General features: G+C 39.5%; 2 protein-coding genes across 8 annotated transcripts in view; both read right to left on the bottom strand.

Annotated features, from left to right (window-relative positions):
• Positions 1-2,055: 2,055 nt before the first annotated feature.
• METTL2A (methyltransferase 2A, tRNA N3-cytidine) lies at positions 2,056-13,586 on the bottom strand. 7 transcript variants are annotated; one of them, XM_072414595.1, is made up of 10 exons: positions 13,501-13,586; positions 9,948-10,202; positions 8,974-9,065; positions 7,707-7,933; positions 6,729-6,778; positions 6,376-6,436; positions 5,751-5,890; positions 4,019-4,125; positions 3,271-3,336; positions 2,056-2,615 (listed from the first exon to the last, which is right to left on the bottom strand). In XM_072414595.1, the coding sequence occupies exons 1-10, from the start codon at positions 13,569-13,571 to the stop codon at positions 2,473-2,475; spliced, it is 1,212 nt and encodes a 403-aa protein (XP_072270696.1). In that variant the 5' UTR covers positions 13,572-13,586; the 3' UTR covers positions 2,056-2,472. The 7 variants fall into 7 exon arrangements, with proteins under 7 accessions (XP_072270696.1, XP_072270698.1, XP_072270699.1 ...); XM_072414597.1 differs by lacking the exon at positions 13,501-13,586 and adding an exon at positions 10,955-11,020 and having other exon boundaries at positions 9,948-10,218; XM_072414598.1 differs by lacking the exon at positions 13,501-13,586 and adding an exon at positions 10,945-11,019.
• Positions 13,587-17,550: 3,964 nt separating this feature from the next.
• The window catches only part of ITGB3 (integrin subunit beta 3), a 42,750-nt gene continuing 33,646 nt past the window's right edge, over positions 17,551-26,654 (bottom strand). The window contains exons 12-15 of the mRNA XM_072414594.1: positions 26,099-26,199; positions 25,600-25,719; positions 24,257-24,423; positions 17,551-20,824 (exon numbers count right to left, since the gene is read on the bottom strand). Coding sequence (XP_072270695.1) covers positions 20,753-20,824; positions 24,257-24,423; positions 25,600-25,719; positions 26,099-26,199 — 460 coding nt within the window. The 3' untranslated portion in view covers positions 17,551-20,752. The remainder of the gene's footprint in view (positions 20,825-24,256; positions 24,424-25,599; positions 25,720-26,098; positions 26,200-26,654) is intronic.

The following is a 26,654-nucleotide window of genomic DNA, read 5'->3' as shown; positions in this document are numbered from 1 at the left end:
CACAACACCCAAAAAGCACAAATGGGACTCTTTAGGCAGTATTAAATTACATTATTCTTACATTATTTTCACCCAATTTTTATGAAGACATCACAACATAAAATCAACAATATTTATTTATCAAACATGTTTAAAAAACTAACAAAACAAATCCACCATCAGGTGTAAAATTACAAAATTAATGGGAGACTCTACATCATGTGGAGATCTCGCCGCGTTTCGCTGAACTCCAGTCCGCTTATTCAGGAGATAATGTTGCTGTTAGGAGGCGCCCTCTGGGCATAAGTACCCAGGGGATACCTCACCGCAGGAGGGTGCGCGCAGCCTATTCCCTCCAGCGGCTGCGCTCATGGTAGCACTGGGGTTGCAGGTTCAGGACCCTGTAGATTGCAGCATTCCTGTGGCTGAGGTTTCCCTCAGCATCCTTTGCACTGAGGCTGCACAGCTGAAGTGATTTGAGTTGTGTGCAGCCGATTGCTGAGCAGTTCCTGGTAATCTCTCTGCTCCCAGTCTGAGGTGCCTGTTATAGCGTCTGCTGGGCTGAGCTGTGTTGGAGTGTTTTTGTGAATTTTCCCGTTGCTGACCTACACTTGTTTTCTGATTAAACATTTTAATTCTGCCTGGACTGACCTCTGCTTGTGACCCAGACTCTGTTTTTGCCTCACCCTTTGTACTGCACTGGATGGACTGACTTCCTGTGTTCTGACCTTGGCTAGTTTTTGGATTCCTGTCTTTTACTCTGCATGCGTGGCTCTGTACTCTGCATTTAGTGGGCGCCGGGTTGGCTGCCGGCCGATCTCGAGACACCATCCTTTGCGCACCAAGTCCCGGGGCAACCAAGTGCTGGGAGACAGGGCCGGATCAGCCAGGGGATGTTAGGCCGGAACAAACTACTGGCTAGGCCGTATCTGGCCTAAAGGCCGGAGTTTGCCGACCTCTGGTGTAGGGGCTTCTTGATACTTAGAACATTACAGATAGGCCTCAAGATAAGGACATCTGACATACAGATGATTCTTAGATACTAACAGGGCTTCCCTGCTCGCTCCTCTTCAGGACGGAGGCTTGAAGGGGGGGCGGTTTGCATGTCTAGCAGAAGAAATCTTTGGCTAAACACAGCTGAGGTTGTGAGTGATCTTTAAGCTACGTACACACGTCAGATTTTTATCGCCCGATAATCGGCATCGGGCAATTATCGGGCGAAAATCTGCCGTGTGTACAGTCGGTGTCGTCCATCGTTCGGACGACCGACCTGCTGGATCCACGGACGATGGACGACAGCCGATCCTAATGAAAGGGAAGGGGAGAGCGCGCAGCAGGGTGCCGCTCCGTCGCTCTCCCCCTCCCCTCTCCATACAGCATGAACGCTGCTGTATGTACAGCACCATTCATGCATCGTGCACTCCCTTGTCGTTGGAAAGGATTGTGAAAGATCCTTTCCAACGACAAAAATTGGAAGTGTGTATGCAGCTTAAGAGCTGATCTGATCTGTAACATCGTGTAACTCATTAATGACCAAGACAAAACTCTGCAGCTGTTTCTTTTTGCATATCAAAGCACAGATTGCTCCAGAAGTTAATGAATGTCTAGGCTCCATAAAGTACAAACCCACAGTTCCTATGGCCTATGTAACCTGCAGACTACCTGTATATGTAGAAAACAAGTTGGTTGACTTGCCATCAGTGGTAAATCGTGCACATTTTTTTCATGCATCTTGAGAAAATGCTATCACTGTCCCCAAGACCCAATTCTGCCCCTACAAAACATAGGTTATACAGTTTTAACACTTCTGAGCTGTTTCCTCCACAGAAAAAAATACCAATAATTGAAAAATGTTCTAACTGCAATTGGGATCCCATTGGTCTAGGGAAGCTCCATGCTACCTGGTCAGCATGAGATTTCATATCTTTGAAATGTATGTGAAAGGTAAGGGAAAAACTGCACCTGTACCTGTTCCATGAAAAACCCAGGATATAACGTTCCAATCAGCAACCATCCACTCAAAATAAAAAAAAAAATGTTTAACAAGTTTGAAAATTTAAAAGAAACAGAGAATACTTTTGTTATAAATGATAAATAGTATGCCCTTTATTTTGTAAAAGTTTTAAAAAGTTTTTAAATTAAGTTGAGACTTGGCACATTTACCTTCTGTACAGAGGATAAAGTGCAAAGTCCATTGAACAAGAATGTGTTTAAAATTGCTGACAGTTGGTCAGGGGCTAAAATGTTACAGTGCACGCAGATACTCCGTATTCCATTGCCATTTATAAAACACCTTTTAGCCAGAAATTGGTACTTATGTGATCCCTAAAATTCCTCTTTTACAGACTAAAAGTTTATACCATTTCAAATTCTGAAATTCTCAGTGGTGGCTTTGGTTCCATTTGGACGCCTAGGACATTCTCCTTGACACCCCCCAGGTTGACCTAAATCATACAATAGTGTTGGTGTCACAATGACCCTGTCTCGTATTTGTTAATTGCAAGGCTTGTGATATTTACACTGGATCCAAACACGATACATTGTCAGCTGTTTGCCCCGATTTACTTGCAGCCGTCGATCCACTATATTCTGAACTTTCTCCAAACCAGCTTTGGTAAACAATTCCTCAAGCTCATCTGAAAAAGAAAATTTTTTTTGGTCACAAAAACCATTAAATTAATCAAATATATAACTTACTTTGCTGCGGACTGGTGTTGGTGCGTGGCTGGTGAGTTGGGGGCCGCAAATGACCGGAGGCAGAAGGGTCGACGGCCTCTCTTAAACTGATCTAAAGCTAGTAACAGTAGGAGCGCAACCAGCAGGAGTACCAGAGTAGGGTAAGCTTCACATATACTGGGCCGCGGCAAAATTTTATTTTATGTTACCGAGCCCTGCTGTCAGAAAGGTTGCGGACCACTGACCTACCGTATAAAGCAACTCTGCCGTTAGCTTGTAAAAAAAAAAAACTGTCTCGCTATGTGCCGTCAATTTTTGCTCTGGCTAAAAAAAAATCTTTTGCATCCAATACTTTACTCGGTGAGATGCTTGATTCCCCTCTGCATGTGGTGGGTCCATCCACTGACCCTTATGTTACTACTAAGTTTTGTGGTTATGGAACCACAGCATGCAGAGGAGGGAAAGACATCAGCTTTGCAATAAAATGAAGATTGGTAGTTTGGGCAGCAAGACAGGTAACATGTCCTTTTCATTATATGCTGTTAGTTAGATTTCTTGGCTTTCAAATAAATCTTTTATGTGCGCTTTTATATAAATCAGGAAACTTAGACTTGCCTTGAGTAAAGAAGTAGACCCTTGTGCCATCTCCTCTTACATAGAAGTTTTCAGACAAACATCGTTCTGAAGGAGAAGTTGGATAAAAAGTGTCACAAAAATTTAACTGCATACTGAAAACTGAATTTGTATACCTAGAAAACAATTCATGCAAAATACAGTGGGTTAAAAGGACCCACATTTAGTACAAATTCACAGGCTGCATGCTTTGCGGAATTGCACGACTAAGACTTTGCACTTACTTCAATATAGTTTGCTACAGGGGTCATTGAACACCTACCCTGTAAGTCATGTAAGTCCAAATTACATTAAAGATGCACAATTTTTCTGATGTAGGCCATATATTCATCTTCCTTGGATGCACTGAAAAATACCCGATGCTTTTTAGTTTAATGGGGGCATGGTGAATGGAGGGGAGAGCGTGATGTCACCATTGGATCTATTCTCCACCACCACTTATTATGGTGGCCAGGCAATGCTGAAGAGCGGAGTATACAGTAGTCAAATGCTGAGCTTTATGCACATCATCACTTAACTCAAAAAGGACAGGTTGATGCTTTAAAGATACATTAATTGTTTTAAGGAATTTAGCACCTAGGTGCACTAGAGGATTTTTATATCTACTTGGATTTGGATTTAAGTATTTTACCTCCTAACTTATTGGCTTTAGCATTCTAACTTACTAAAGTGGATGTAAATCTCCTACAGAGATTTTACAATCATGGTATCAGTGGGAGATCAGTTATACCTTTCTTAAAACGTAGCTGGGCCATGTCATAACGACCATAGTCCCGTAACAGGATGCAGCCACCCGGTTTCAGAAGCTTACTTAAACGTGAAATAGCAACTTGCATCCTGCGAATGGAGAGAGGAGAAAAAAAAAAGGAATTAAACGTGGCGTCAACAAGTCTCAATATGCATAAATCTGTACACATCAGAGAAATGGTATAATATGCTTTAAAGAACAAAGTATGTACAAATTGTTAATAGGTCTTTTCTGCCTATAAATCATTTTTTACTTCTACAAGGAAATATTTTATTTACACTGGCTGCAGCACATGCAAAATGTAGGATACCTTCCATTGTGTATGTGCAGGAGTTGTTGTAACTGGCTGCCCAAAGGAAGAAGGAAGACGGAGGCCACAGAAAAAACATGGAACGCGATAGCAGCAGAGGAGAAAGGAGAGTGGGAGCTGTCATTGCTGGAAGCATTGCTGCAAGCAGAATTCACCTTTGAGAGCTGTATATCATGCAGCTTGGTTATAAGATGGAAAATTAAAAGCATATCCATATCCAAAAACAAATTGATTTTTTTACCCTGAAAAAAAATAAACCAATGCAGTGACTATATCAAAGGACTGGTTATCTGCAATGTAGATTTTTTTTTTGTGGATCCGTTTATATTTTAACATAATATAGCTTCCTGTTAGACTATATTAAACAGATTTAAGCAGTGCAATACAGACACCTAGTGGTGTTTTACAAACATTTAAAGGCCTGTTCAGCACTCCATTACCTCAAAGATTGCCTTATTTTCTGCACCATGACATTTCCCGAAATTATCAAAGGCAAACCCAATCCCTCACGAAGCAGAGCAGTCTTAAAACCCAATAGGAAAGTGCTGGAAGGAATGGTTCAGCCTTTTACACTACCAGGAAGCATTTAGGAAATGGCTCATTAACCCAATGTTTTTTCATAAAACATTCTTTTTGAATAGCAACATACAGTTTATATTTTACTCCCTTTCCCATAGTAAGTTTCAGTTTTAGAAAAAAAAAAAAAGTATCTGATTAAATTTCCCCCTATTACCATATATTGGCTTCCTCCTACCATAGTGTAGCAGAAGGATGGTTACAGACACTATTTACACTTATTACACTCAAAGCAGAGCATTCCACTACAGGTTGGCTGGCGTTGCCAGGTGAAGATTAATGTGATTTTGTCAAACATGACTGCAGCTTGCAGGGTGTGCAAGAATGTTCCTTGGAAGATTTTGATGACTATTTCATAACCTCTTTACCAAGGGCCAAAACCATGTCAGGGTTGCAATTTCAGAACCTGCTAACCCCCAATCGAAAGCATGTTGAATATTTTTGTGTGACATAGCATGGGAGTCAGGACATGGAGAAAAACACTTCTACTGCTAGCAAGAATGATTCTCAAAAGAAGCTCTAAGAAATTATTCAAAAAGAAAAAGGATATTTGGTATCTTTGAAGTAAGGCCACCTGGAAAGAGTTCTTTATTCTGCAAGGGATAAAAACTTGGGTGGGGGAAGGACCACCTTTTCTGCTTAATCATCTTTTTACTATATATACTTTCCAGAAAGCAGTTCAGGTACACAATGTGGTCAGGACAATATTTTTTTTGGCAAGGCACAAAAAGTAATCACTGGCTGCAAGCTCAGCGGAATACCCATAGCTGCAGTGATCTATCTTAGGCCCTGGTGCAGAAAAAGTTCTTCATTTAACAGGTCACTTACTTGCTTGGAAGGATGGCTGAGAGAACAAAGATAAGAACAATGACATCCAAACTCCCTTCTGGAATGGGATACGATGACTTCTCGTCCGAGAGATCGTGGACAAAGGCTAAGCATCGTGATGGATCATACTGAGGATTGGTCTGTAAAAAAAGACAAGACATGTATTAGTACTAGCATTTACAAATATTTGTGTGATCAATCATGTTTTGTCTACTAATACTTATAGGAAATTATTTGAAAAGCTTTTATGCCTAATATTGTCCACAGACAGCTCAATCTAAGCACAAAAAGATGTAGGATCAATGAAAAAAGGGAAAGAATTGGTATGAGATATTTTCAGGACAACTTCTATAATCAAAATTTACAAAATCGCATGATCACTTTTGTGTAAATACAATAAAATTACAGAACTTAGATTAATTTAAAGCCTATTTATAGGCCAGTTTGTTTGAACATCATCAGATTATAACCCTTCCGTGTGTCAATGATCACATGAAACCTAAAGGATTCATTCTAACCCTTCCATATTGTACTGGAAATCTGAAAAAGGCATTATCACACTAGGCATTGTACACAGATCTATTTTTGTCTGGTTCACATAACACATTTACCATTACAAACCTACCTTCACAAGTTCCACAGCAGTACTAGAGAAATCACAGCAGTATACAAACAAGCCAGGGTCACTGAAGACAGAGAAGAACAAAAAATGAGAATCAGAAAGGAGGTAATTTTTTTTATCTTATTTCTTTCCACCCAGCACCGTTGATAAATGTCAAGGACACCTACAGACCTGTAGGTCAAAAATAATGTCAAAATAATAATTTTAAATGTCATGACCTAGGAAGACTTACCTGCAGTAAATGTTTGATGGATGTCTTTATGTTTAAAAAATATACCTCATAGCATTTACCTGGGCATGTAAAAGCTAAAGTACATTTTATTAGAATTGAATAATTGTGCATACAATTTACTTACTTATTTGTCTGCAATATGGGGAAGACAGTGTTTCCGACACCACAGCCCACCTACAATTGGAACAAAAAAAAGTGCAAGTTACATATTAGGGAGAGATTGCAAAGCTGAGGAAAAAGGACACCTTGACCTGGAGATATAGTTCTATTACAATAAACTGATCAAATGACTGCATCAGAAACTGAGCCAGTGCAATAAAAAGAGAAATGATACTGAGTATCAGGAGATCCGTGTTGCATGAACAATATATAAAGTTGGACAGCTAAGGACTTTGCAACTTAGCAGTGTAAAAGTTTTGTAAAATGGATAACACTGATAGCAAGTTTGAAGGGCTGTTTCATTAGCATTAATAAAAGTCAATATTCTATACATATAAAAAACCTTTGTGGTCATTAGAGCTGGACAGGGATTCAAAGCAGATGAGCAAGGTTAGAAATGCAACTGGAGATATTGAAAAAAAAAAAGCATGGAATGTGGTTAAAATGAAAGCTGAACTATAGGCAGACAAACTTTTGCAGCTCTGTTTTCATTATTACAACAATAAATACATGTACTGGAAAAAAAGATATGATTGAGCAGAAGAATGGATTTATCAGTCTGCTGTTGCTGTTCCTTCACTGTCCAATCATCATGGGTTGGGAAACAACACCACTGTATTCCTATCTGTAATAGACAAAGTGCTTGGCTAGTTCAATACTTTTGTCTGTACTTCAGAATGTACGTGCTACAGGGACACAAAAAGCAGCCCACTGTCCACCAGGGTATGGCACTTTATCCTAAGTAAATAAAATAAAACAGGACAAAATTCCAGAAAATCCCAATAAAACTTCACCTGTGTTTCAATGGCATAAAAGCACCCAGCCTTATTTTTGTGTGATACAGCTACTACTGTCAGAATATCAGCTACATTTGCGACAGCCACTGTAAAAAAAAAAGCCAAGGCATCTGCAAGTGACATGGCATTAGTTTTCAACACTTTACCTCCAAGATACGGTATGAAGCAGAGGATCCTGGGTAGTCTTTGTTCACATCCCCCGATTCCTGCTGGCAGTCCTGTCCTTGATATTCAGCAGAATCTGGTGGACTCCTACTGCTGGGGGACAGCTCAGGGAACTCTGTAAATAGCCACTGTCTATCTTTGAAGAATCTGTTTTCATGGATAGTGTAGAAGTCATCCCAGAAGTTGCTGGCTTTGTTTTCATACTTCTCTGTGGAAAAATGAAGGAAAGAAAACAATGGCACATTATAAAAAAAACTTTTACTGTACTGGTAGCCCCAGACTCTGCACGAAGGCCCTGAGCCGATATCAGATGAGAATCTGCCATGTTGTCCATGCTTGTCGTACGACCATCCTGGCGGATCCACAGACAATGGACGACGAACAATCATAATGGAAGTGAAGGGGAGAGAGCGTAGCAAGGTGCCGTTCCGTCCCCCTACCCTATCAATAGAGCAGAAAGGTGCTGTATGTACAGAAGTCATTCATGCATTGTGCAGTCCTTGTGAAAGGATTGCGAAAGATCCTTTCCAACGACAATTATTGCATGTGTGTACATAGCCTAAGAAGAGGGTGCTGATATCATTTGAAGAGAAATTTTTGACAGGTTTACTTTAAGTAACAAATTTCTTTCTCCAAAGACATGGGGACAGAAGTGGAAGATTTTAGTAGCACTTTTAACTTCAGATCTGATCACCAATCTGATAAAATGATCAGATTTAACTAGAAATCAACACCAAACACTGTGTAGTGTCATGTGTTTCAATGATCAGGCAAATCCAAATAAGATCTCTCATCTGCCCTGTGGTTCACCCAATCCTGCCTTATGATCAGAAAGGCAAAATACGGTACATGTGTGCAGTATCTCCTGACCATGCTAGAAAATCCATCAGACCAAGCACAAAACTAGCAGAGAATCTACTCATGTGTGTAAGTCTTAAAAAGATGTTTAATAATTACCACTCACAGCGATCATTAGTAACAGCAAGATTGAACAAGTGATGGACATAAGGCTGTTCAGCATTATCTTGCAGTAGTGGTTAAATTACTAAATTATCATGGGACACTTGAATGAATACTAAAGTTTACCTGCGCACTGCGTAATATGTTGGTGCTATATAAATACAGTTTATTATTAATCATTTCTAACCCTTCATGAGCCTCATGTTTGGGAAGGTTTGTACTTTATATGAAGCAAGTTAGGCTTTTGCCACTACATTACTGCATTCTCACAATATCCCTGTCACTTACCTTGCTGTTCTGGCGATAGTGGCTGGCTACTGTTTTCTTGAACCTTTTTTTTAGCTGCAGCTTCCTGCTCCTCAGTCCATTGTACATTATCCCTAAATATATACATAAAATAATCAGTCGTTTATCAATAGCTAATCAGTCATTCAGACATAAAAGAATATATACACTGCGGCCATTTAAGTCTTCCTGAAAGTGCTACTCATTTGGCTGTGTGTGGTTTTAGCACTTCTTAGTTGGACATTTTGAACAAGAACGGCACAAATAAACATCAGAATTTAATTACCGTATTTTCCGGCATATAAGAAGACTTTTTAACCCCGAAAAATCTGTGCCAAAGTCAGAGGTCGTCTTATACGCCGTGTACTTACCTGCAGCTTGCTTCACGTCCGGCACGGTCGAGTCCCCGCGAGTCCTCCTGTGCAAGCTGCACAGGAGAACGCGAGCCTGGATTGGCTCTCCAGTAGAGACCCTGGATTGACTCTCCACCAGAACACACCCATTCATTAAGAAAGTTCCTTCTGCCTCTCAGTTCTCACACAATAGCGAGATCTGACAGGCAGAAGGAACAGTACAATACTGGGCGTATAAGACGACCCCCAACGGATTGGTTAGAGTGGTCAGCCAATTAATTGGCAGACCACTCTAACCAATCAGTTGGGGGTCATCTTATACGCCCAGTCGCCTTATACGCCAGAAAATACGGTACTTTACAAGATTCAGCCTAGGAAAGAATAAAAGAAGAAGCTTCTGCATGACAGCTAGGCCGTCTCACTTTCAGAGAGATCAGCTGTCACCTTGCCCTCACCCCAACCCAATAGTCAGATGCTTGTACAATGGGCAAAGAGTTTTCTGACCTGACTGATTCAGGTTCTTCAATTCAGCACTCAATAAAATGTATGTGTATGGCCAGCTTAAGAAACTTATTCCAATATCACAAGAGCTTTATTTTATACTCCCCATATCCCAACTCTTACCATGCATTGTGCTGGAAAACCTGGCCTGGATCCTTCAGGAAGCGATTCCCAAATTGAGGTCTCTTCCCTGTTCCAGGACTAGAAGCCATTGTTTTCAAAGAGACACCAAACCGTCTGGAGAAGATCCAATCAGCAGAAGAGAAAGCACAAGGCCAGTGACGTAGAAATGAATCAACAGTCCAAGAAAGTCTTAGCGAGAAATGGAAGAATGTGAAACCTCCATACTTGGCCAAAGGGAGCATATAAATAAAGAAGCTATAGGAAGACAGAACTGTGAAATGAGAAAACAATTGTGTTCAGAGTGAAGACACAAATCACTACGAAGTATAAAAGTCAAGGTTACACATTTTGCAGAAGAGAGTGTGTTACCGCAAAGTGGGGCGACACACAGTACATATGTAGGTGCACCAATTTGCATTCTCTGACCCTCTCTTTTTGCATGCCTGTGGCTCCCTACTCTCTCTTGCAACATGTCAGTGGGCCCTGATCCTTTTTTGCAAAATGACCATATCCTTTGACCCTATCCTACAGGATTCCCATCTGACCTTCTGCTGTGGCATACCTATTGCCCCTAACACTTTCCTGCAGCATGTCTGTGGCATCTGATCCCATCCTGTGGCACATAATCCTACCCTGCAGGACGCCTGTGGCCCCTGATCCTCTCTTGCGGTGCGCCGGTGGCCTTTGATGACATCAGGGGCCACATTTAAGGCTTCCAATAGGCAGTTATGCACCGACCACTGAAACATCAGTTCATAGTAATACAAATATGCTGCACCATCTACAGACTTAGCTGAAACAATACCTATTACTGAGATATGTGGTGAGAAATGTCACCAATCTTAAATTACTTCCCCATGACAACCCTGGCTGCATAATAAACAGTAAAGGGTTTAATGAAAACAACAAGCTATATATACATGTTTATATTTATAGATATTTTGCTGCCTAACATACAAATATAACAATATAACACAAGCACCACACATTGTCATACATGAACTCACTGACTTCTCCCCGGAGTTTCCACTGCATATGAGACCTCCAGTATACAGGAAGAGGATGAGACCGGGAGGCGGGATCAAGAGGGCGGGGATACAGACAAGTTGGACAGCGATTAGTTGAGGGAGAGAAAGTGGGCGGGTAATCCACGATGATTGACGTCGCTTGACTAAGAGGCAATCCAGGGGCGGGAAGAGACTGAAATGATTGACAAGCGCTTTAGCAAAGGAAAGGTGAGGAGGCGGGGAGACTAAGATGACTGAAAAACGCTTAGAAGAGGGGCGGGGAGTTGAAGATGATTGACAGCACTTAGCATAGGAGGAGAAAGGGGGCGTGCAGAGGAAGTTGATTGACAGCACTGGAGGCTGTCATATAAGGACGACCTATTACTATAATGTTTATATAAAAATTGTGAAACCTTTTTAATACAATGAGAAAAAACCGTGGTGATTTGTTTTGTTTATTTTAATAACTTTTCTAAACATTTTTTGGGGAGGACCCCTCCACTTCCTTCCATACAAATCTCAGATAGCTGTGGGCTGTTCAAGAATTAAAAAAAAGAATGCCGAACCCTAGTAGAGAATGTCTGATCTCCAAGGCTCTCCATGGCTGGAGAAGATTGACTATCATGGGTAAACCTGGGTAATGCAGCAAACATGGAATTTATTTGATTCGGGATTGAAACCATTTGCCAAAAAATAGCAAATGACTTTTAAGAAATCCATTCCAGGTTTGATGGATCACCTAGGTTTGCGCAAGACAATCTACCTTCTTCAGTCATGAAGAGCTTTAATAAATCAGATCGAAAAAGTTCAGAAGGGTTAGAACATTTGTCAGTCTTTACTAGGCTACATTCACATACTCCCCTAACGTCCAGACAGGAAGGGTGTACTGAACATAGAGGATCGATGCACATGCATTCCTTATGTCAGTTGAACACAATATGGCTGTGCTAAGTCATTAACTTGAATGTCTTTTTGCACCAGGTGAGAGACGTGCAGGCTGGCCACATGCCAGGTCACTTCTCTTCTGCATTCTGCTTCCATTTGAATTCCATAGATGCTTTGTTCTCTGTTACAATTGGTAACAATTTGTACAAGAATTAAGAGGAGATAGCTCAGACATCATTAAAACGTACCCGAGGTTCTAACTTTTCCTCTTACTGTTAAAAGTGTTTCTAATGTTGGTCTAAGGTCTCTAAGTTGGTCTAAGGTAATCTAAGGTCTCCGTTGGAGAGATCTTCTGTCATGATGACCGCTGTCAGAAATCCTTAACTTCCACACTCCAAAACTGAAACCAAAAAAATTTAATTGGAGTTTTACTGAGATAGGAATGTGAGGGATTTAGCAGAAATTCAAATACATATTCCAAGTTTTATAAAAATTAAATAGGCCAGTAAGGGCAGCCATACATGGGCTTTAAAATTGAACTTTAACCTTTTTTTGAAAACCCACAGTTTAGTTCACTAGGTCCAGTGGTGACAAGCGGTTCCAATTCAACTCTATAGAGAGGCCTGGGGTAGCAAACCATCATTGAACATTACATTTAGCACAGCACTGAAACATTACATTTAGCACTGAAAATAGCAAAGCAATGAGCAAAACAGATTATTAAATCCAAGTCTAGAAGAGAAGGAAAAATCCAGTTAGTAAAAAATACCCCTTGGACCATTTCAGACCTGCAGTGAGCCACAGTGATTTGCTTGCATCTGTGGTCAAGATCTTTCCCATATAAGTGAATAGGAGAGGTTGGGAACAATTTGCAGCATGCGGCAAACCAGTTTTGGCCACGTAGTTGCTATTTGATGATTTGCACAGCATGCAAATCTGGTCTGCTGTACGCCCAGGAGCTGCCATAGATGTGAAGGAGCTTTAAGGGTTTCCTATAAACATTTTATGTATGTTAGAAAACTGAATTGCATATCCATTCCTTACCAGTTTATACTCCTTACCACTCCCTTTGTCTAAATTCCCTTGAAGCCCTCTTGATTGAGCCCTCTTGAAAAGATTTGAGGGAAATGGAGCTTAATGGCCGAGGCCAAGAGTCTAAGCACACCACCAAGACATTACCAGAGCACCCAGTGAGGAATGATAGATAGGAACATGTCAGGTCGAGACTGCTGACCTTCAGATCCACTAGTACAGGTAGACATTAGAGGTAGGGAGATGACAGGGCTGGCAGTGAGCAGGCAAAGCCAGGAAAAAGAAGGAGACAGTAATAGGTGGGTATGCAGGTACATAGGATAATAAGAATAAAAGAAGCAGAAAGGTCAGCGGAACACAGAGTCACTGAGGACATAGGAGAAACATAATAATCACAAAAGGAACAAAACACAAAATGCACATTTCTCTTGGAAAGCACATGGGTCTCAGGAAGCACCAGGGTCCCGAAAAGCACTGTTGTATAGGAAAAAACGCAGCATAGTGGGCTCAGCATTTATGTAACACGGCATGTGATCACATCAATACACCTCTAATGTCTGCATGTCTACTGGTTGGTAATGGCAAAAGTTTTCCAAGCAAAACACATAAGCATACTGTAAGGAACTTACCCGCCCTGCGAGCCTGCAGTGTCCCTGGGGTTCCCAGCCACAGAGGGAGACCCCTCAGTAGCAAGCAGCATAACCAAGGCTGCTCCTCTGCTCACAGCTTGTCTGTCTCTGCAGGCGGAGGGATCCGCCCTGGACTAATTACTGATCAGCCAGGCAGCAGCCCTTGCATCCCTTTGAATGTGGTTCCTGCTCCCAGCACTGTGCAAGTGCAAAGTAGTGCACATCCTAGGGGTACTGTGGGAAGAGGTGCGCGTGTTACCATGCGTCCCTCTTGTACCCCCCGAGGGCGTGGCACTCGGCTGCTTCGCCCCAGGGCGGGACATAGTTAGTTTGAATTCCCTGCGGCCAATCAGCTGCAGGGGATTTACTCAGTCTCCCATCAGACAGTGCCAGGTGGCGCAAGGTGATTGGTCATCCTGGCTATTTAAGGAGAGCCTGTCCATCACCCCAGTGCCTGCTATAGCCTCTGTTAACACAGTGTGTTTGGGTGTGTCTCTATGTGGTTTAAAGTCTATCTGTTTGTCATTACCTTAGTGACCTGGTCTGAAACTCACCTTGCTTGAACTCTGCCAGCCCTGACCTCGGATTGTTACTGACCATTCTGCTTGCTGCCTGCCCTGACTTTGGATTGTTCTTGACCTGCATTTGCCTTATCCTCCTGTACTTTGCTTTATTGGACTTAACCCTTGCTGTGCTGTATGATATTGAATAAAGCCTGATTTAAGGGTATCTGGAGTTGGTCGTGGTTTGTGTGCCCAGGTGCATTACACATACCTACTGCAGGTAAGGTACCCCATGCTGGATTTCTTGGGCACTATGTGTGACAATGCTTAATGAGAGGTTCTACACTTACCATATAAGCATCCTATCAAATACCTATAGAGTGACCCCAAACTCTGTGCAGACTTCTTACAAAAGCAAAGAATCAATCAAATTACAATGACGAGTATGCAAAGTTCTACTACAAATCAAGTAAAGTTACCATTGTTAAAACAAAGGTAAATGGTTTAGTTAAATTGGAGGCAGAGTGAAAATGAAAAAAATTAAAGCTGAGCCTTTTCCCATTTACTGACCCGCCATATCTTTTTTCATTCCATGCCTTTGTGTACAGGTTCCCATTTTGGTAAAGACAGGGTTTTACTTTCTTGTATCAGAGTTCCTTTTTAACTACTGGTATTTAACAACTATAGTGGAGGTGGAGGGAAGATCCTCAGGTTCACCTTCCTCTTCAACAAGAACAGTTAGCAGTAATGATATAGACCTACATGTATTGTAGTAGCCTTTTGTATCCCACCTGGGTTCCTCCAGAGGTTTCTCAGGGTTCCTTGAGCAATTTGTGCCTCTCAAGTCAGTTTAGATAACACCAATGATGCTTTTGGCCAGCTGTAAGGGTGACATTCTTCCCAATAGCCAGCAATGTAGAAGGCAGCCTTCCTACTGACCACCATACTGCACAGTAGGCTGATTCTAGAAGGGGAAGATCTGAAAGGTATTTCAAGGGTTCCCCCATGTTAAAAAAAAAGTTGAGAAACACTGTAGTAGGGTAAAAGCCAATAAACCACTAAGTGCATGGGTGACAAAACTTCAATGCTTTCAGAAGTACTGGAATCCCTTTATTAGAAATGCATCACCAAGAGTTTATCAGGCAGGATCATCAGAAATATTTGGATTATTGAAGTGGTCATACTAACAAACACAGCAGGCTCTTTTAATCCTACCACCATCCTAGCTGACAAATTCCAGTTTGTGTTTTGCCCATAGTTCCACTTTAAACAAGACCTCTTTATATCAGTATTATCACTTTTTAGGCAAGAGGCCATTATCTTTTAATAGTTTTGGGTGGGTTTTTGTTTGACATAACATTTCTGAATACAGAACAAAGCTGCCACTGGCAAGAACAGTAGAATTTCCTCTTTTATATTTTTTTTGTATAAACCCCAATTATCTGTGTAACTGCTTGTTGTATTACTCACGCCTCCTTCAAAATGTGATTATCCACACAAATGCCTATTACAAGATTTTCATGTATCACAACACAGAGGTTTAAATATTTTCTCTGAGTCACATCTCAGCCAACTCACCATCCCAGTGACTTATATAAAGTGCGCAGCTTGCACATTACCCGAGCTAAGCTCGCATACATGGTGACATGTCAGGAGTTCTTTACAGACATGACTAGTGACAGGTGAAGACCCCAGCACTCTCAGGATGACAGAACACACACTAAAACACTGACACACTGATACCCACACTGACACACGCCTCTCCCACGCTCAAGTTATTTACAGAATAAAGCATCTCCATGGAGCCCGGAGCTTGCTGCATTAATAGATTTATTTCAAGACTCGGGCAAAATGAGTGGGGGTGGACGTGCTGCCATATAGGCCCTTGGGGCAGCAGCTTGAAGATTTATAGGACAGATACCATTAAGTACAATATAGATAGACTTATATTTGAATTAGTGAGACCACCTATACCAGCAGTAAACCACAACCATCTCCATTCTGTAACAGTGAGGAGCAGTCCTGGATGCCTGGCATTGGTCCTGATGGTGGTTATAGCATTGATACGGTCTATGCTTTGCAAAATGCAACATCATCCCGGAAATTTAAAACTGAACGTCATGCAGGTTGCTAGATCTAAAGTACTTGTTGATTTTCCATAAGTAAATGGGAGGCAAATGCTTTGAAGTCTTGACCTCTGGGCATGCTGACCCATTTGGGCCAGCATTATTATTGACTTTTTATTTTTATAGCGCCAACATAATATGCAGCGCTTTAGAAAGACAATTGTCATGTCACTAACTGTCCCTCAAAGGGGCTTACAATCTAATGTATCTACTATAGTCATATATCTTTTACACCGTCTAGGGCCAATTTTTAGGGGGAAGCTTATTAACCTACGGTAATTGCATGTTTTTGGGATGAAGTCGGAGTGCCAAATGGAAACACACGCAAACACAAGCAGATTTGAAAGTGGGACCTAGCACCGCAAAGGCCAGAGAGCAAGCCACTAAACCAACCTTGCTGCATTAAAAAGATGTTTCATGGTACATTGTGGGGTGTCTGGTAATACCTTCAGCACCCTCCTAAACCATCCTACCATGACTAATTGCAGTGCCATTCTGACATTCAAAACCAAAATATGTCCAAACTTTGCCTATCCCTTCCTGTATCCTCTGCAGGTCAATGGGGCTGTCAGTTGTAGTGATGAGTTAGTTGTTTGGACTGTGCTCCCTTCATGCCTTCAGCTAATACAATAATTAGATTTGCAATAAGCACAGAGAAGATTTCCCATTTGCGATTTGTATTTTTGAATTTTAAGAAACCAGATCATGTCTTCATCATTATACCCCAGATATACGGTAATTTTTTTTTACAGAATTAATTATTATTGTAGCAAGCATACCATTCAGCTCAGAACAGAGCAGTGCTAATTGCTGAAAATGTACATTTTTTTTACATTTCAAAGAACATTATAGAAAGCTCTTTGGTAATTATGACAGCTGCACACCCACAAAAAAATGTGTTAAAGGATCTATACCTAATTTATGCTATTGCTGTCAAAACATAATTAAGCAGCATCCGCAGCATAATATATCAAGGAGTAAAGGTAATAATATCTTATACAATAAATAATATAGTTTTTTTCCCAAGTATTCCCACATAATAACACATTTTTAGTAGCTGTTGAAGGAGTTGGAAATATTCCTTTTTTTAATAATGAACTTCATCCAACTTCTGCAATTACCAGTAGAGGGTAAGCATGTATAGGATGTATATCTTCCCTAGAGAAAAAGCAGCTAGAATCTGATTTGTTAAGATGACACCAACTACCTAACACCAAGGCCTGATTAAAAATCTAAATGTTCGTCATGCCACTTGCAGCATGGTCCACTGGTGAGGAATTGAGAGAAATTGTTTTTCCATTCCAATACCACTATTATAGTCTCTCATCTCATATTTGTTCATAGAAACATGCATGAAACAACTGCATCCCTTAAAAAATAAAATAAAAATAAAAAATAAATAAATAAAGAGTCAAACACACTTTTGAGAATGTGTGGTTTTTACTTTTTGCCATTGTGTAACAGAAAAGCTTTCTCACATACAGAATACAAGGTCTTCTGCCCCTCTGATGTTCCCAGCTTACCATATAGGTTATAAAAAAAAACAGCAGCAGATGGGTTGACATTGTCTTTTAAATAGAACTGGTCACACAACTTTGAAAGCTTAGCTGATGGAAAAGATCATATAAACCCCAGGTAAAATACTTGTTCCATGTAAGACACTACCCTTAGTAAAGAAGATAATGTTCTGGAAGTAGGGATCAGATGAAGGCCACATCTAATGAATATCATCCAGATATAAAGGGGATAACGGAAAAGGTGCTTTTCTACTCCTGGGTCACAGTTTGTACTTTACTGGTTTGTTATTTTCATCACCTATTAAACAGAGCTGTGTAAAATGTTGATACGGTATATATATTTAATAAATTTACCAGAAAGTCTTTGTGCATCATAATGAATATATTTAACTTTTGGAAGCCCTAGTTATAGCCCTGATCATGGCATCATGGCCAAGAATATATCATGTTCAACAACCCTTACAAGTCAGAAAAGCTGGAAATTGCATCTGATTTCCCTTTATGTGTGCTAATAAAGCTAGTAAGTCATCACCACACTGGTTTATAGGAAATAACAGGGAGATCTCGCATTATGTTCTGATCTTCTTATGAGGTATCCAGTGTCTTTAGAGGGTCTGAATATTCATCGCTGAAAAAAAAGATCCCTGAGATTACTTTATGGTGTCTGTTTTCATCATGCAACCAATAATTTACCCATGCATGTCCGCCTTGGCACACTGACAGCTGAAATCTTATTGGTTGCTGTAATCATTTCGGAATCTTGTATGGTATGATTCTCTTAATCGTGTATTTAAAGGTGATTGGCATTTATGAATTCTGCCATGAAGTTTTCTCACCACATTGTATAACATCGATCTTTATATATGAAAGATGATTTATTAAAGCTCTCAAAGACTGGAGAAGATAGACTATCATAGGTGAACTTGGGCGGTCCAGTAAAACCTGGAGTAAAGCCAGTCCAGGACTTAAAACATTGTCCATTTAATAGCACATGATTTTTTAAGAAATCCATTCTAGGCTAGTTGGATCACTCAGGTTCACCCATAGTCTATCTCTCCGGTCTTTCAAAGCTTTAATAAATCAGGCCAATATCTTGTTTTAAATAGTGCATACATTTAAGGAGGGGTGTGAACATTTTCCATGTAATGTCTGCATATCTGTAAAGTAAAAAATAAAACATCTGCAGTTTTACTAAGTGTCCACAGAGGGGCAGTGTAATCAAAGACAGCAAATTTACAAACAAACATACAATAAGAATGAACAATTTCTTACAGAAATGATATGTACAGTGCCTATTATGTATATTGTCTAGAGGTATCTCCTATAGTACAGTGCTTTCACATACTCTCTAGCCTTTTTCTTTTACCTACCGATCATACGCTTCATTCTAAAAAAATTGGTTCAGTAGACAATTTATATTGTAAGATGCAGATTTTTGTAACTTAGGTACTTTGAGTTTTATTAAAAAATTCAGTGATATCGCTGAGGGAACATAAATTTAAGGCACTGGTACTTTTTGTGACATTTTCAAAACACTTAATATGAAACATGCGTACCTTATTTTTGTCTGTTATTGTCTCATATTATTGTGCATTTTAAGTCCATTCACAATATAGTAACACCCAGCGTAGCTCCATAGAATAAAGTAAAATTATCAAACTTTCCCATTTTCTGAATTGTTCTGGTTAAAGCAGACTAAACTGCACATGGTTAAAATCAACATATCAATAAATGAGGGAAGAAAATACTTTTTGCTGTATGTTCTATGAAGCAAGATTTAATAAATTATACCACATTTGTCCTATTGAGTTGTAGGCACCTTACAACCTTTGCTTGACTGGGAACAATCATGGGAAAAATCATACACAATAGCCTTGCTCAATTCCAGCACCTCATTATTAGAATATCTGGTATATTCCCGGGACAGATCAGGCTATTCTTTTTATAAAGCGGTACGAGGTGGGATCAGTACATTGTGTGTATGAAACATCATTCACAATTGTTTCAAGCAATCTAAACCCCAACTGTAGCAAAAACATAATTTGTTTAGGATAGGAGAGCAAAGGGTTATATATCTCTATAAATAACCCTTGTTAGGTTCAAATGCTGTCCTTGTACCTTCTGGAGAGATTTCTTTGAATATCCTATTAGAACAGGAAATAATGGAATTAGGTTTTAAGATGCAGACAAGCCATGTATTTTAGGTACTTACATATTTCCAGGAAATGCCATAGTGGCCAGATTAGATATTTGAAGGTAAACATACAGGAGCATTTGCTGAACTTCAGCAGGCCATATATAAAGGCAAACAAATTTACCTATAAAAAGTTTCCTCATTTTTCTTTACTCACCCAATTGGTGACTTTGCATCAGTACATAACACTTTTTTGGTGAAATTTGTTCTGATATATACTAAAACAATTCTTACTAGTGTATAAAAATAAACTAAACTTTTCAAGTTTAAACTGATCAGATAAAAAAAAAAGATTGTATGGCAAATACACTGGGACACAGTACATAGATATGAAATAAAAACAGGCATATGTAGAAAATAGGTTTTGAACACCTAAATCTTTGGAAAGCTGTGTGCAAAAGATTGGAATTTTTTCTTCCTCTTTAGCAAGCTACAGATCTTGCTTTAAGTGAAAAATTCTGATATGTGAAAAGGGTGTAGCCGCACAAGCTCAGTCCTGTTACAGGGGTCTGCTGAATATAACAGGGTGGAGTGATCAGAACTTAGTCTATGGAATTCCTGAGAATCTTTGACAGCAGACGTTCTCTTTCTCTGACCGTTCTGAAGCATCCTATTGGCTGAAGTATTTTTTGTGTAGTGTGACCATCTTGTGTCCTCATAATCTGGGATTTAATGGGTGGAAGTATCTTGTTCAGGTTTCAGTAAACAGACCCATCATAAGGTCCTGAACTTTTTTTTAAATTATTTGTAGATCAAAAATAGTCTGATGGCCACAGGGGCTTCACATCTTGCAAAATGTTGTGCTAATATAATATTGAGGATGCAAAAACAGCAGAAATGACTTCTTCGGCTTCACAATTTTCAGTTCTCCGGTTGGCCAAGAATTGGTTATCAGTTATCCAGTGATGGTATTCATTCAGGATTTCCACGGTATGTTATGTTGGTGAAGGTAGAAGTGGCTCCTTTATAGAGAGGGTTGTGAGCCTGAAATAAAAATTGTATTAGAAATGATTGTCCATATACTACTGTAAAGCCACTGGCTTATTATGTGTTACTATGGATACCTTCACGCTTGGTACTTCAGATATCCAGTATAAACTCTATATATACCTTTAGCAAAAGACATTACAAACAAGTAAAACCCAATAACATCATTCTTTCAATTTTGATTTTTCTATTGTACACCAGAAAAATCATTAACATGGTTTGCTGTATTTATTGTCTGCCTTGTTACCATATTCCTTGTCCACGCTTGCATTGAGATACATTCTGCAGATACTATTTGCTGGATCACCCAGGTTCACCCATGATAATCTATCTTCCCCAGACTTGGGGAGCTTTAATTAAACAGACCCACTAAGCAAAAGGCTTGACAAAATTTAGTGTGCAATAACAGCACGATTTTGTGTCGGGTGAAGTTCCATTATCCCAACCAAACCAATAAAGACTGCTGTAGACCCAGAAAAAGACCAGATGAAGACTGAAGCATTGGAGATGCAGCCAGACAGTACAGCGCTGTAAGGGATCTGTTTTGCCAGGTAGGTCTGCCATAATATGGAAATATTCTTTGCATGCATGTACAATATGGCTAAAATCTTTTGGAGGCCCAAAATGGATTTGGATGACTTTCTTTGGCTTTAGGATGCTTGATTTTATTGGCTTATACCAGCAAATTTTTAGGTTGGCCACAAGGTCCTTTAAAGCGAACACCTACCACTCCAACTAGTGAACTAACTACATTATGCACAGCTCCTGCTCTTCCTATCCCCACCAGCCTTGGTAAGAAAAAACTCCCAGCCAGGTCCTTCTTCTCCTGTGCATGTGCCTTGCAACTCCTTTAAATATTATTAATAACCTGTACCAATGGAGGCCTCCAGCTAGAAGAATGCTTACATCTCCCTTTTAAAGTCTTTATAATGTAATCAATACTCTTTTTTATTATTATAACAAGGGACAGGTAAAGAATCCGGTGCCACATCCAAACCCTACGTTAACAATCCATCAACAAAATAAAGTGGACTTTACAGGCACCTTCAGTAAAATCACATCTTACATTTACTTTTATTCCTGAAGAAGCAGATTCCGTGAAACGCGTCAGAGACTGGATACACATCACATGTATCATGAAATGTAAATTCTTTTTTTAATGATTGAATAAATTTTGTTGATTCTACAAAAATGTGATCTGGCTGAAGGCATATTTAAAGTCCACTTAATTGTGATGATAATATGTACTTATAAGGTAGATACATTTGTAAAGGATCATGTAAACGCTTATCTCTTTAAAGCTTTCTGTGAAACACATACAAACATTACTGTGTCTTTAATTTCCCCATGGCAACAAGTAAAATTTAAATAATTCCTGCTAAGCATTCATCTTGTACAAGGACAGAAAATAGATGCTGTTTACAAATTATTTTATTCTCCTGGCTTTCTTTAATATCAAATTTGTTACAACATTGCGGGAGTTGGGTGTAAAAATAAACCTGTCAACTCAAAGTAAGCATATTATAAAAAAAAAATGCATAAGCAGAGGTTTTGTTCAAGGTAATCTTTTATCAGAGTTTCTAAGTTAGTTTATACTAGATAGTAAGGATGTACGAGGGGTGGGTAATGTAGGTTTAGCTAAGGCTGTATTTACACCTATGAAAGTGCTAAACAGCCCAATCAATTTAAATTGGTCCTGAAGAAAATTAAAAAAACATATATGTATAGCAAGGGGCAGTGCACAGCTGTTCTGGTATGCTGATGTGAGGAGGTGTTGATTTATATGGTATATTCCAAAAACATGCAGTAAGGGTAATTGGCTTCCTCCCAAAATTGTCCTCAAATTCTAAAAAAAAGACTGAGGTAGGGACATTAGATTGTGAGCCCCTTTGAGGGACAGCTAGTGATAAGAATATGAACTTTGTAAAGCTCTGTGTAATATCTCGGGGCAATATAAATACTGCGTAATAATAATAATAAGAATATGTGCGTTATCTTTCAACATACCAATGATCTCCAATTCAGTTACCAAATACAACCGTACCTATGCATATATAACCCATTATTGGTCTCCCAGCACATTAGCTATCAAAACTAGACCTCATATACAGCATGGTCCCTCTCAAAAACCACCAGTGGACATGACTACATGCTTCTTATAGATAAATGGGGCAGTCTGACTTTTCCATCCCTTTCCATCTCTACGGAAATGTTAGTTTTGTAGTAGAAAATGTTATCTGTAGCGTTTCCAATGGTTCTGTTTTGGTGCAGAGTGGCACAGCAGTAAAAATAATGGGATAACAGCTAGGAATGGAAGCATATAGGCCCCTTAGGATAAGATTTCACAAACATCCATACATGCACTTACATATGTGTATACTGACACACATAATCAAGCTTAGTGTTGCTTAAGGGTGGGATGTCAAACATATCCAGTGTGTAAGCTATTAGTTGATATTTACTTTGGCATGTTTTTTACATTCCCACAAATTTAGTGAACATTATATCTGACGAATGTAATAAAAATATGAAAAAGCCTATTATGCACAACCTTCAGCCCCCATGTTTTAACTTTAAACATTAAATGTTACAGCTAAAAATAGGTCAAAGGAGATAAAATTATTCAAAGTGGATAAACATAACTAGGCTACATTGTCCACCATAGCTGCCCCTTCACCACAATGTCTACCATAGCTGCCCCTTTACTACAATGTCTACCATAGCTGCCCCTGCCCCTGCACCTCAATGTCTACCATAGCTGCCTCTTCACTACAATGCCCACCATGGCTGCCCCTTCACTACAATGTCTACCATAGCTGCCCCTTCACTACAATGTCTACCATAACTGTCTCTTCACTACAATGCCCACCATAGCTGCCCCTTCACTACAATGTCTACCATAGCTGCCCCTGCACCACAATGTCTACCATAGCTGCCTCTTCACTACAATGCCCACCATGGCTGCCCCTTCACTACAATGTCTACCATAGCTGTCCCTTCATTACAATGTCTACCATAGCTGTCTCTTCACTACAATGCCCACCATGGCTGCCCCTTCACTACAATGTCTACCATAGCTGCCCCTTCACTACAATGTCTACCATAGCTGTCTCTTCACTACAATGTGTACCATAGCTGCCCCTCCACTACAATGCCTACCACAGTTGCCCCTTCACTACAATGTCTACCATAACTACTCCTTCATTGCACTACATTTACTCCTAAACTAGAAGTGTGTTTTTCATTACCAAATCAGTTGGAGAAGAAAATTATTAATGTCTACCATAACTACTCCTTCATTGCACTACATTTACTCCTAAACTAGAAGTGTGTTTTTCATTACCAAATCAGTTGGAGAAGAAAATTATTTACTTTTCTTTTCACTACAGGAATTTAACAGTGTGATTTCCTCAACATTTCTTTACGTACCGTGTCCCACTTAGCCTTTGCTCGTTCCTCTTCGAATTTGGCAAACTCACGCCGGTCGTGGATGGTGATGAGCAGCTTCCAAATAAGCAGTGCTACCAAACCTACTAGTAAGATGGCTCCCATGACGGACATTAAAACTACAAGGATGTCAGGACCCTGAGGGCATTCTGTGTGGAATAAAAGAGACAAAATATTAAGCAAAGTGCTAATTGCCTACAGATCTCCCCCAGCTTGTTTCAACAGCTGGACAGTTTAGGTAACCAATAATAACACAAATATGTACTATCCCTCATATGAGATGACAGTCGAAACATTGTTTTGACTGAATTCCTTTGTAAATTTATTAGAAGCACAGGAAGTGAGGGTAAATCTCTCTGATAGAATTACAGATAATAGTAAAGAATAGACAAAAATGACACACAATATAATAAATCTGTTCATTGAAGTCTTTAGTTATATATTTCAAACAGTAGCTAGGGTTCAGATATTCTTTAAATCTACTAAAAATGAAATCACTTTGCATTTTACCGAAGCTACACCTAAACAGCTATATCAAATTGTTTGTAAGAGATCTTGTGAAGATACCCTTGCTGCCACAACAGTGCAATTTCTCACAAAGGAAAAAAATGCACTGGTAACCACATACCCAACAACTAAACTAGAATTTACAAATTATGAGGAGAATTCTAAAATTTGTTTAAAACTTTACAACCACACATAAATGTCAAGGCTTCCAGATTCCAGATAGCTTTTTCGAGACTGACAGTGCTTGGTACACAAGAGTTAAGTATGGGGCACTGATGAGGAAATATATTACAGATTGTTAGAGGGGGTTGGAAGAATTCCTGTAAAGTTTGTTTTTTTTCTCACTCGCCTCCTGGTTTCTGGGACATGTTACTAAAAGTTGGAGTGGGCGGTATATGTTCATAATTACTGATTAACATCAGACAAAAACTTTGAATGTAACACTTTCTATGCTAAAAAATGTCTACAGGTGGATCTTTACAAATGCTGTATGCTTTGGCCTATTACATTTTTTACATTGGAGGCATGCCATGAATAGCACTGTTATTCTAAACATCTACGATGAGGTTAATGTTTATAAAAGCACAAATCCTAGTTACTAAGAAAATATACAATATATATCAAACGTAAAGAAAGGAATGTTGCCCACTGCAACCAGTCTTGTTTTGGCAATAACCATTCATGGCTAAGCTTACACAAAAATGTGATTATTTATTGTAAAATTATTAAAGTTGGCCAGGTTTATTAATGAAAAATTGACATCAGACATTAATCTAATTTTACTTTGTTTGAGGCTGACCCTTTAGATGTGAGATTACCTTCTTCATTGATAACATAAAGTACAGACTTTCCACTGGAGTCCTCATGGTACTGAAACCTGACCACACAGTCATTTTCATCCTTATAAGTGCAGTTCACAGCATCCTTGCCATTGTCCACTAAGGAGAAAATAGTGTATGAGATACAAATTATTACATAAATAATATGGGAAAGAGAAAATATGAAGAAAAAAGGTAAACGCTGCACTGGTGAATTCATCTTAGTGGCCTGATATCTGCACAGCATGTCTTCATTGCATGGCTGCATGTATCAGCAAAAGATAAGCCGTGCATGCAATAGAACAAGGTAGTCTGTGTGCATGTAAAATTGGGTTTACCTTGTGTTAGAACTTAGTTAAGGAGTTGGGTTAGTGTTAGGATTAGGGATAAAATATTGGGGGGTATTTATCAGGGGCACACTTCTAGAGTTAGAGTAAGTGGTATGATTAGTACACCTTTTCAATTACTGACTCAGTACATTAGTTTATTGAATACTCACCAAGTTCCTCTACAGGTACAATCTCATCTCGACAAATTCTCTTGCACATGGATTCATTTTTCCAAGGGCCCCGCTCAAACTTCTTGCATTCCACACATCCCCTATATAAAGCAATCATTACAGGTAAAAGAAAATAGCCATGATTTTTATTTATTGATAGGCTCGAAACAGGAACTTTTCCCAGCATGTGAACCTAGTAAAGAAATACTACGCAATATAATATAGCAGTGTTTTTGAACCATTTTTGAGCCACGGCACATTTTTTACATTAAAAAAATCCTGCGGCACACCACAAATCAAAAGTGTTACAAAATTACACTTTGTAGCTAATTCTCTCCTCTAAAAATAAACAAGGCGCTTGAGCTACCTACTGCCACCCACTGACATGGAAGAGTATTACATTACTCTGCCAGTCACTACAGCACAGGCACTCGACAATGGTAATTGGATAATTTCCCACGGTACACCTGAAGATCTCTCACGGCACACTAGTGTGCCACGGAACAGTGGTTGAAAATCACTGTAATATAGGATGCTCAGCAAAGAAAAATATATG

Source organism: Pyxicephalus adspersus, chromosome 6 (genome assembly GCF_032062135.1).
Source record: "Pyxicephalus adspersus chromosome 6, UCB_Pads_2.0, whole genome shotgun sequence".
Classification (NCBI taxonomy): domain Eukaryota; kingdom Metazoa; phylum Chordata; class Amphibia; order Anura; family Pyxicephalidae; genus Pyxicephalus; species Pyxicephalus adspersus.
Note: the sequence above shows the minus strand (reverse complement) of the source record. Positions and strands in the feature narration are given on the sequence as shown.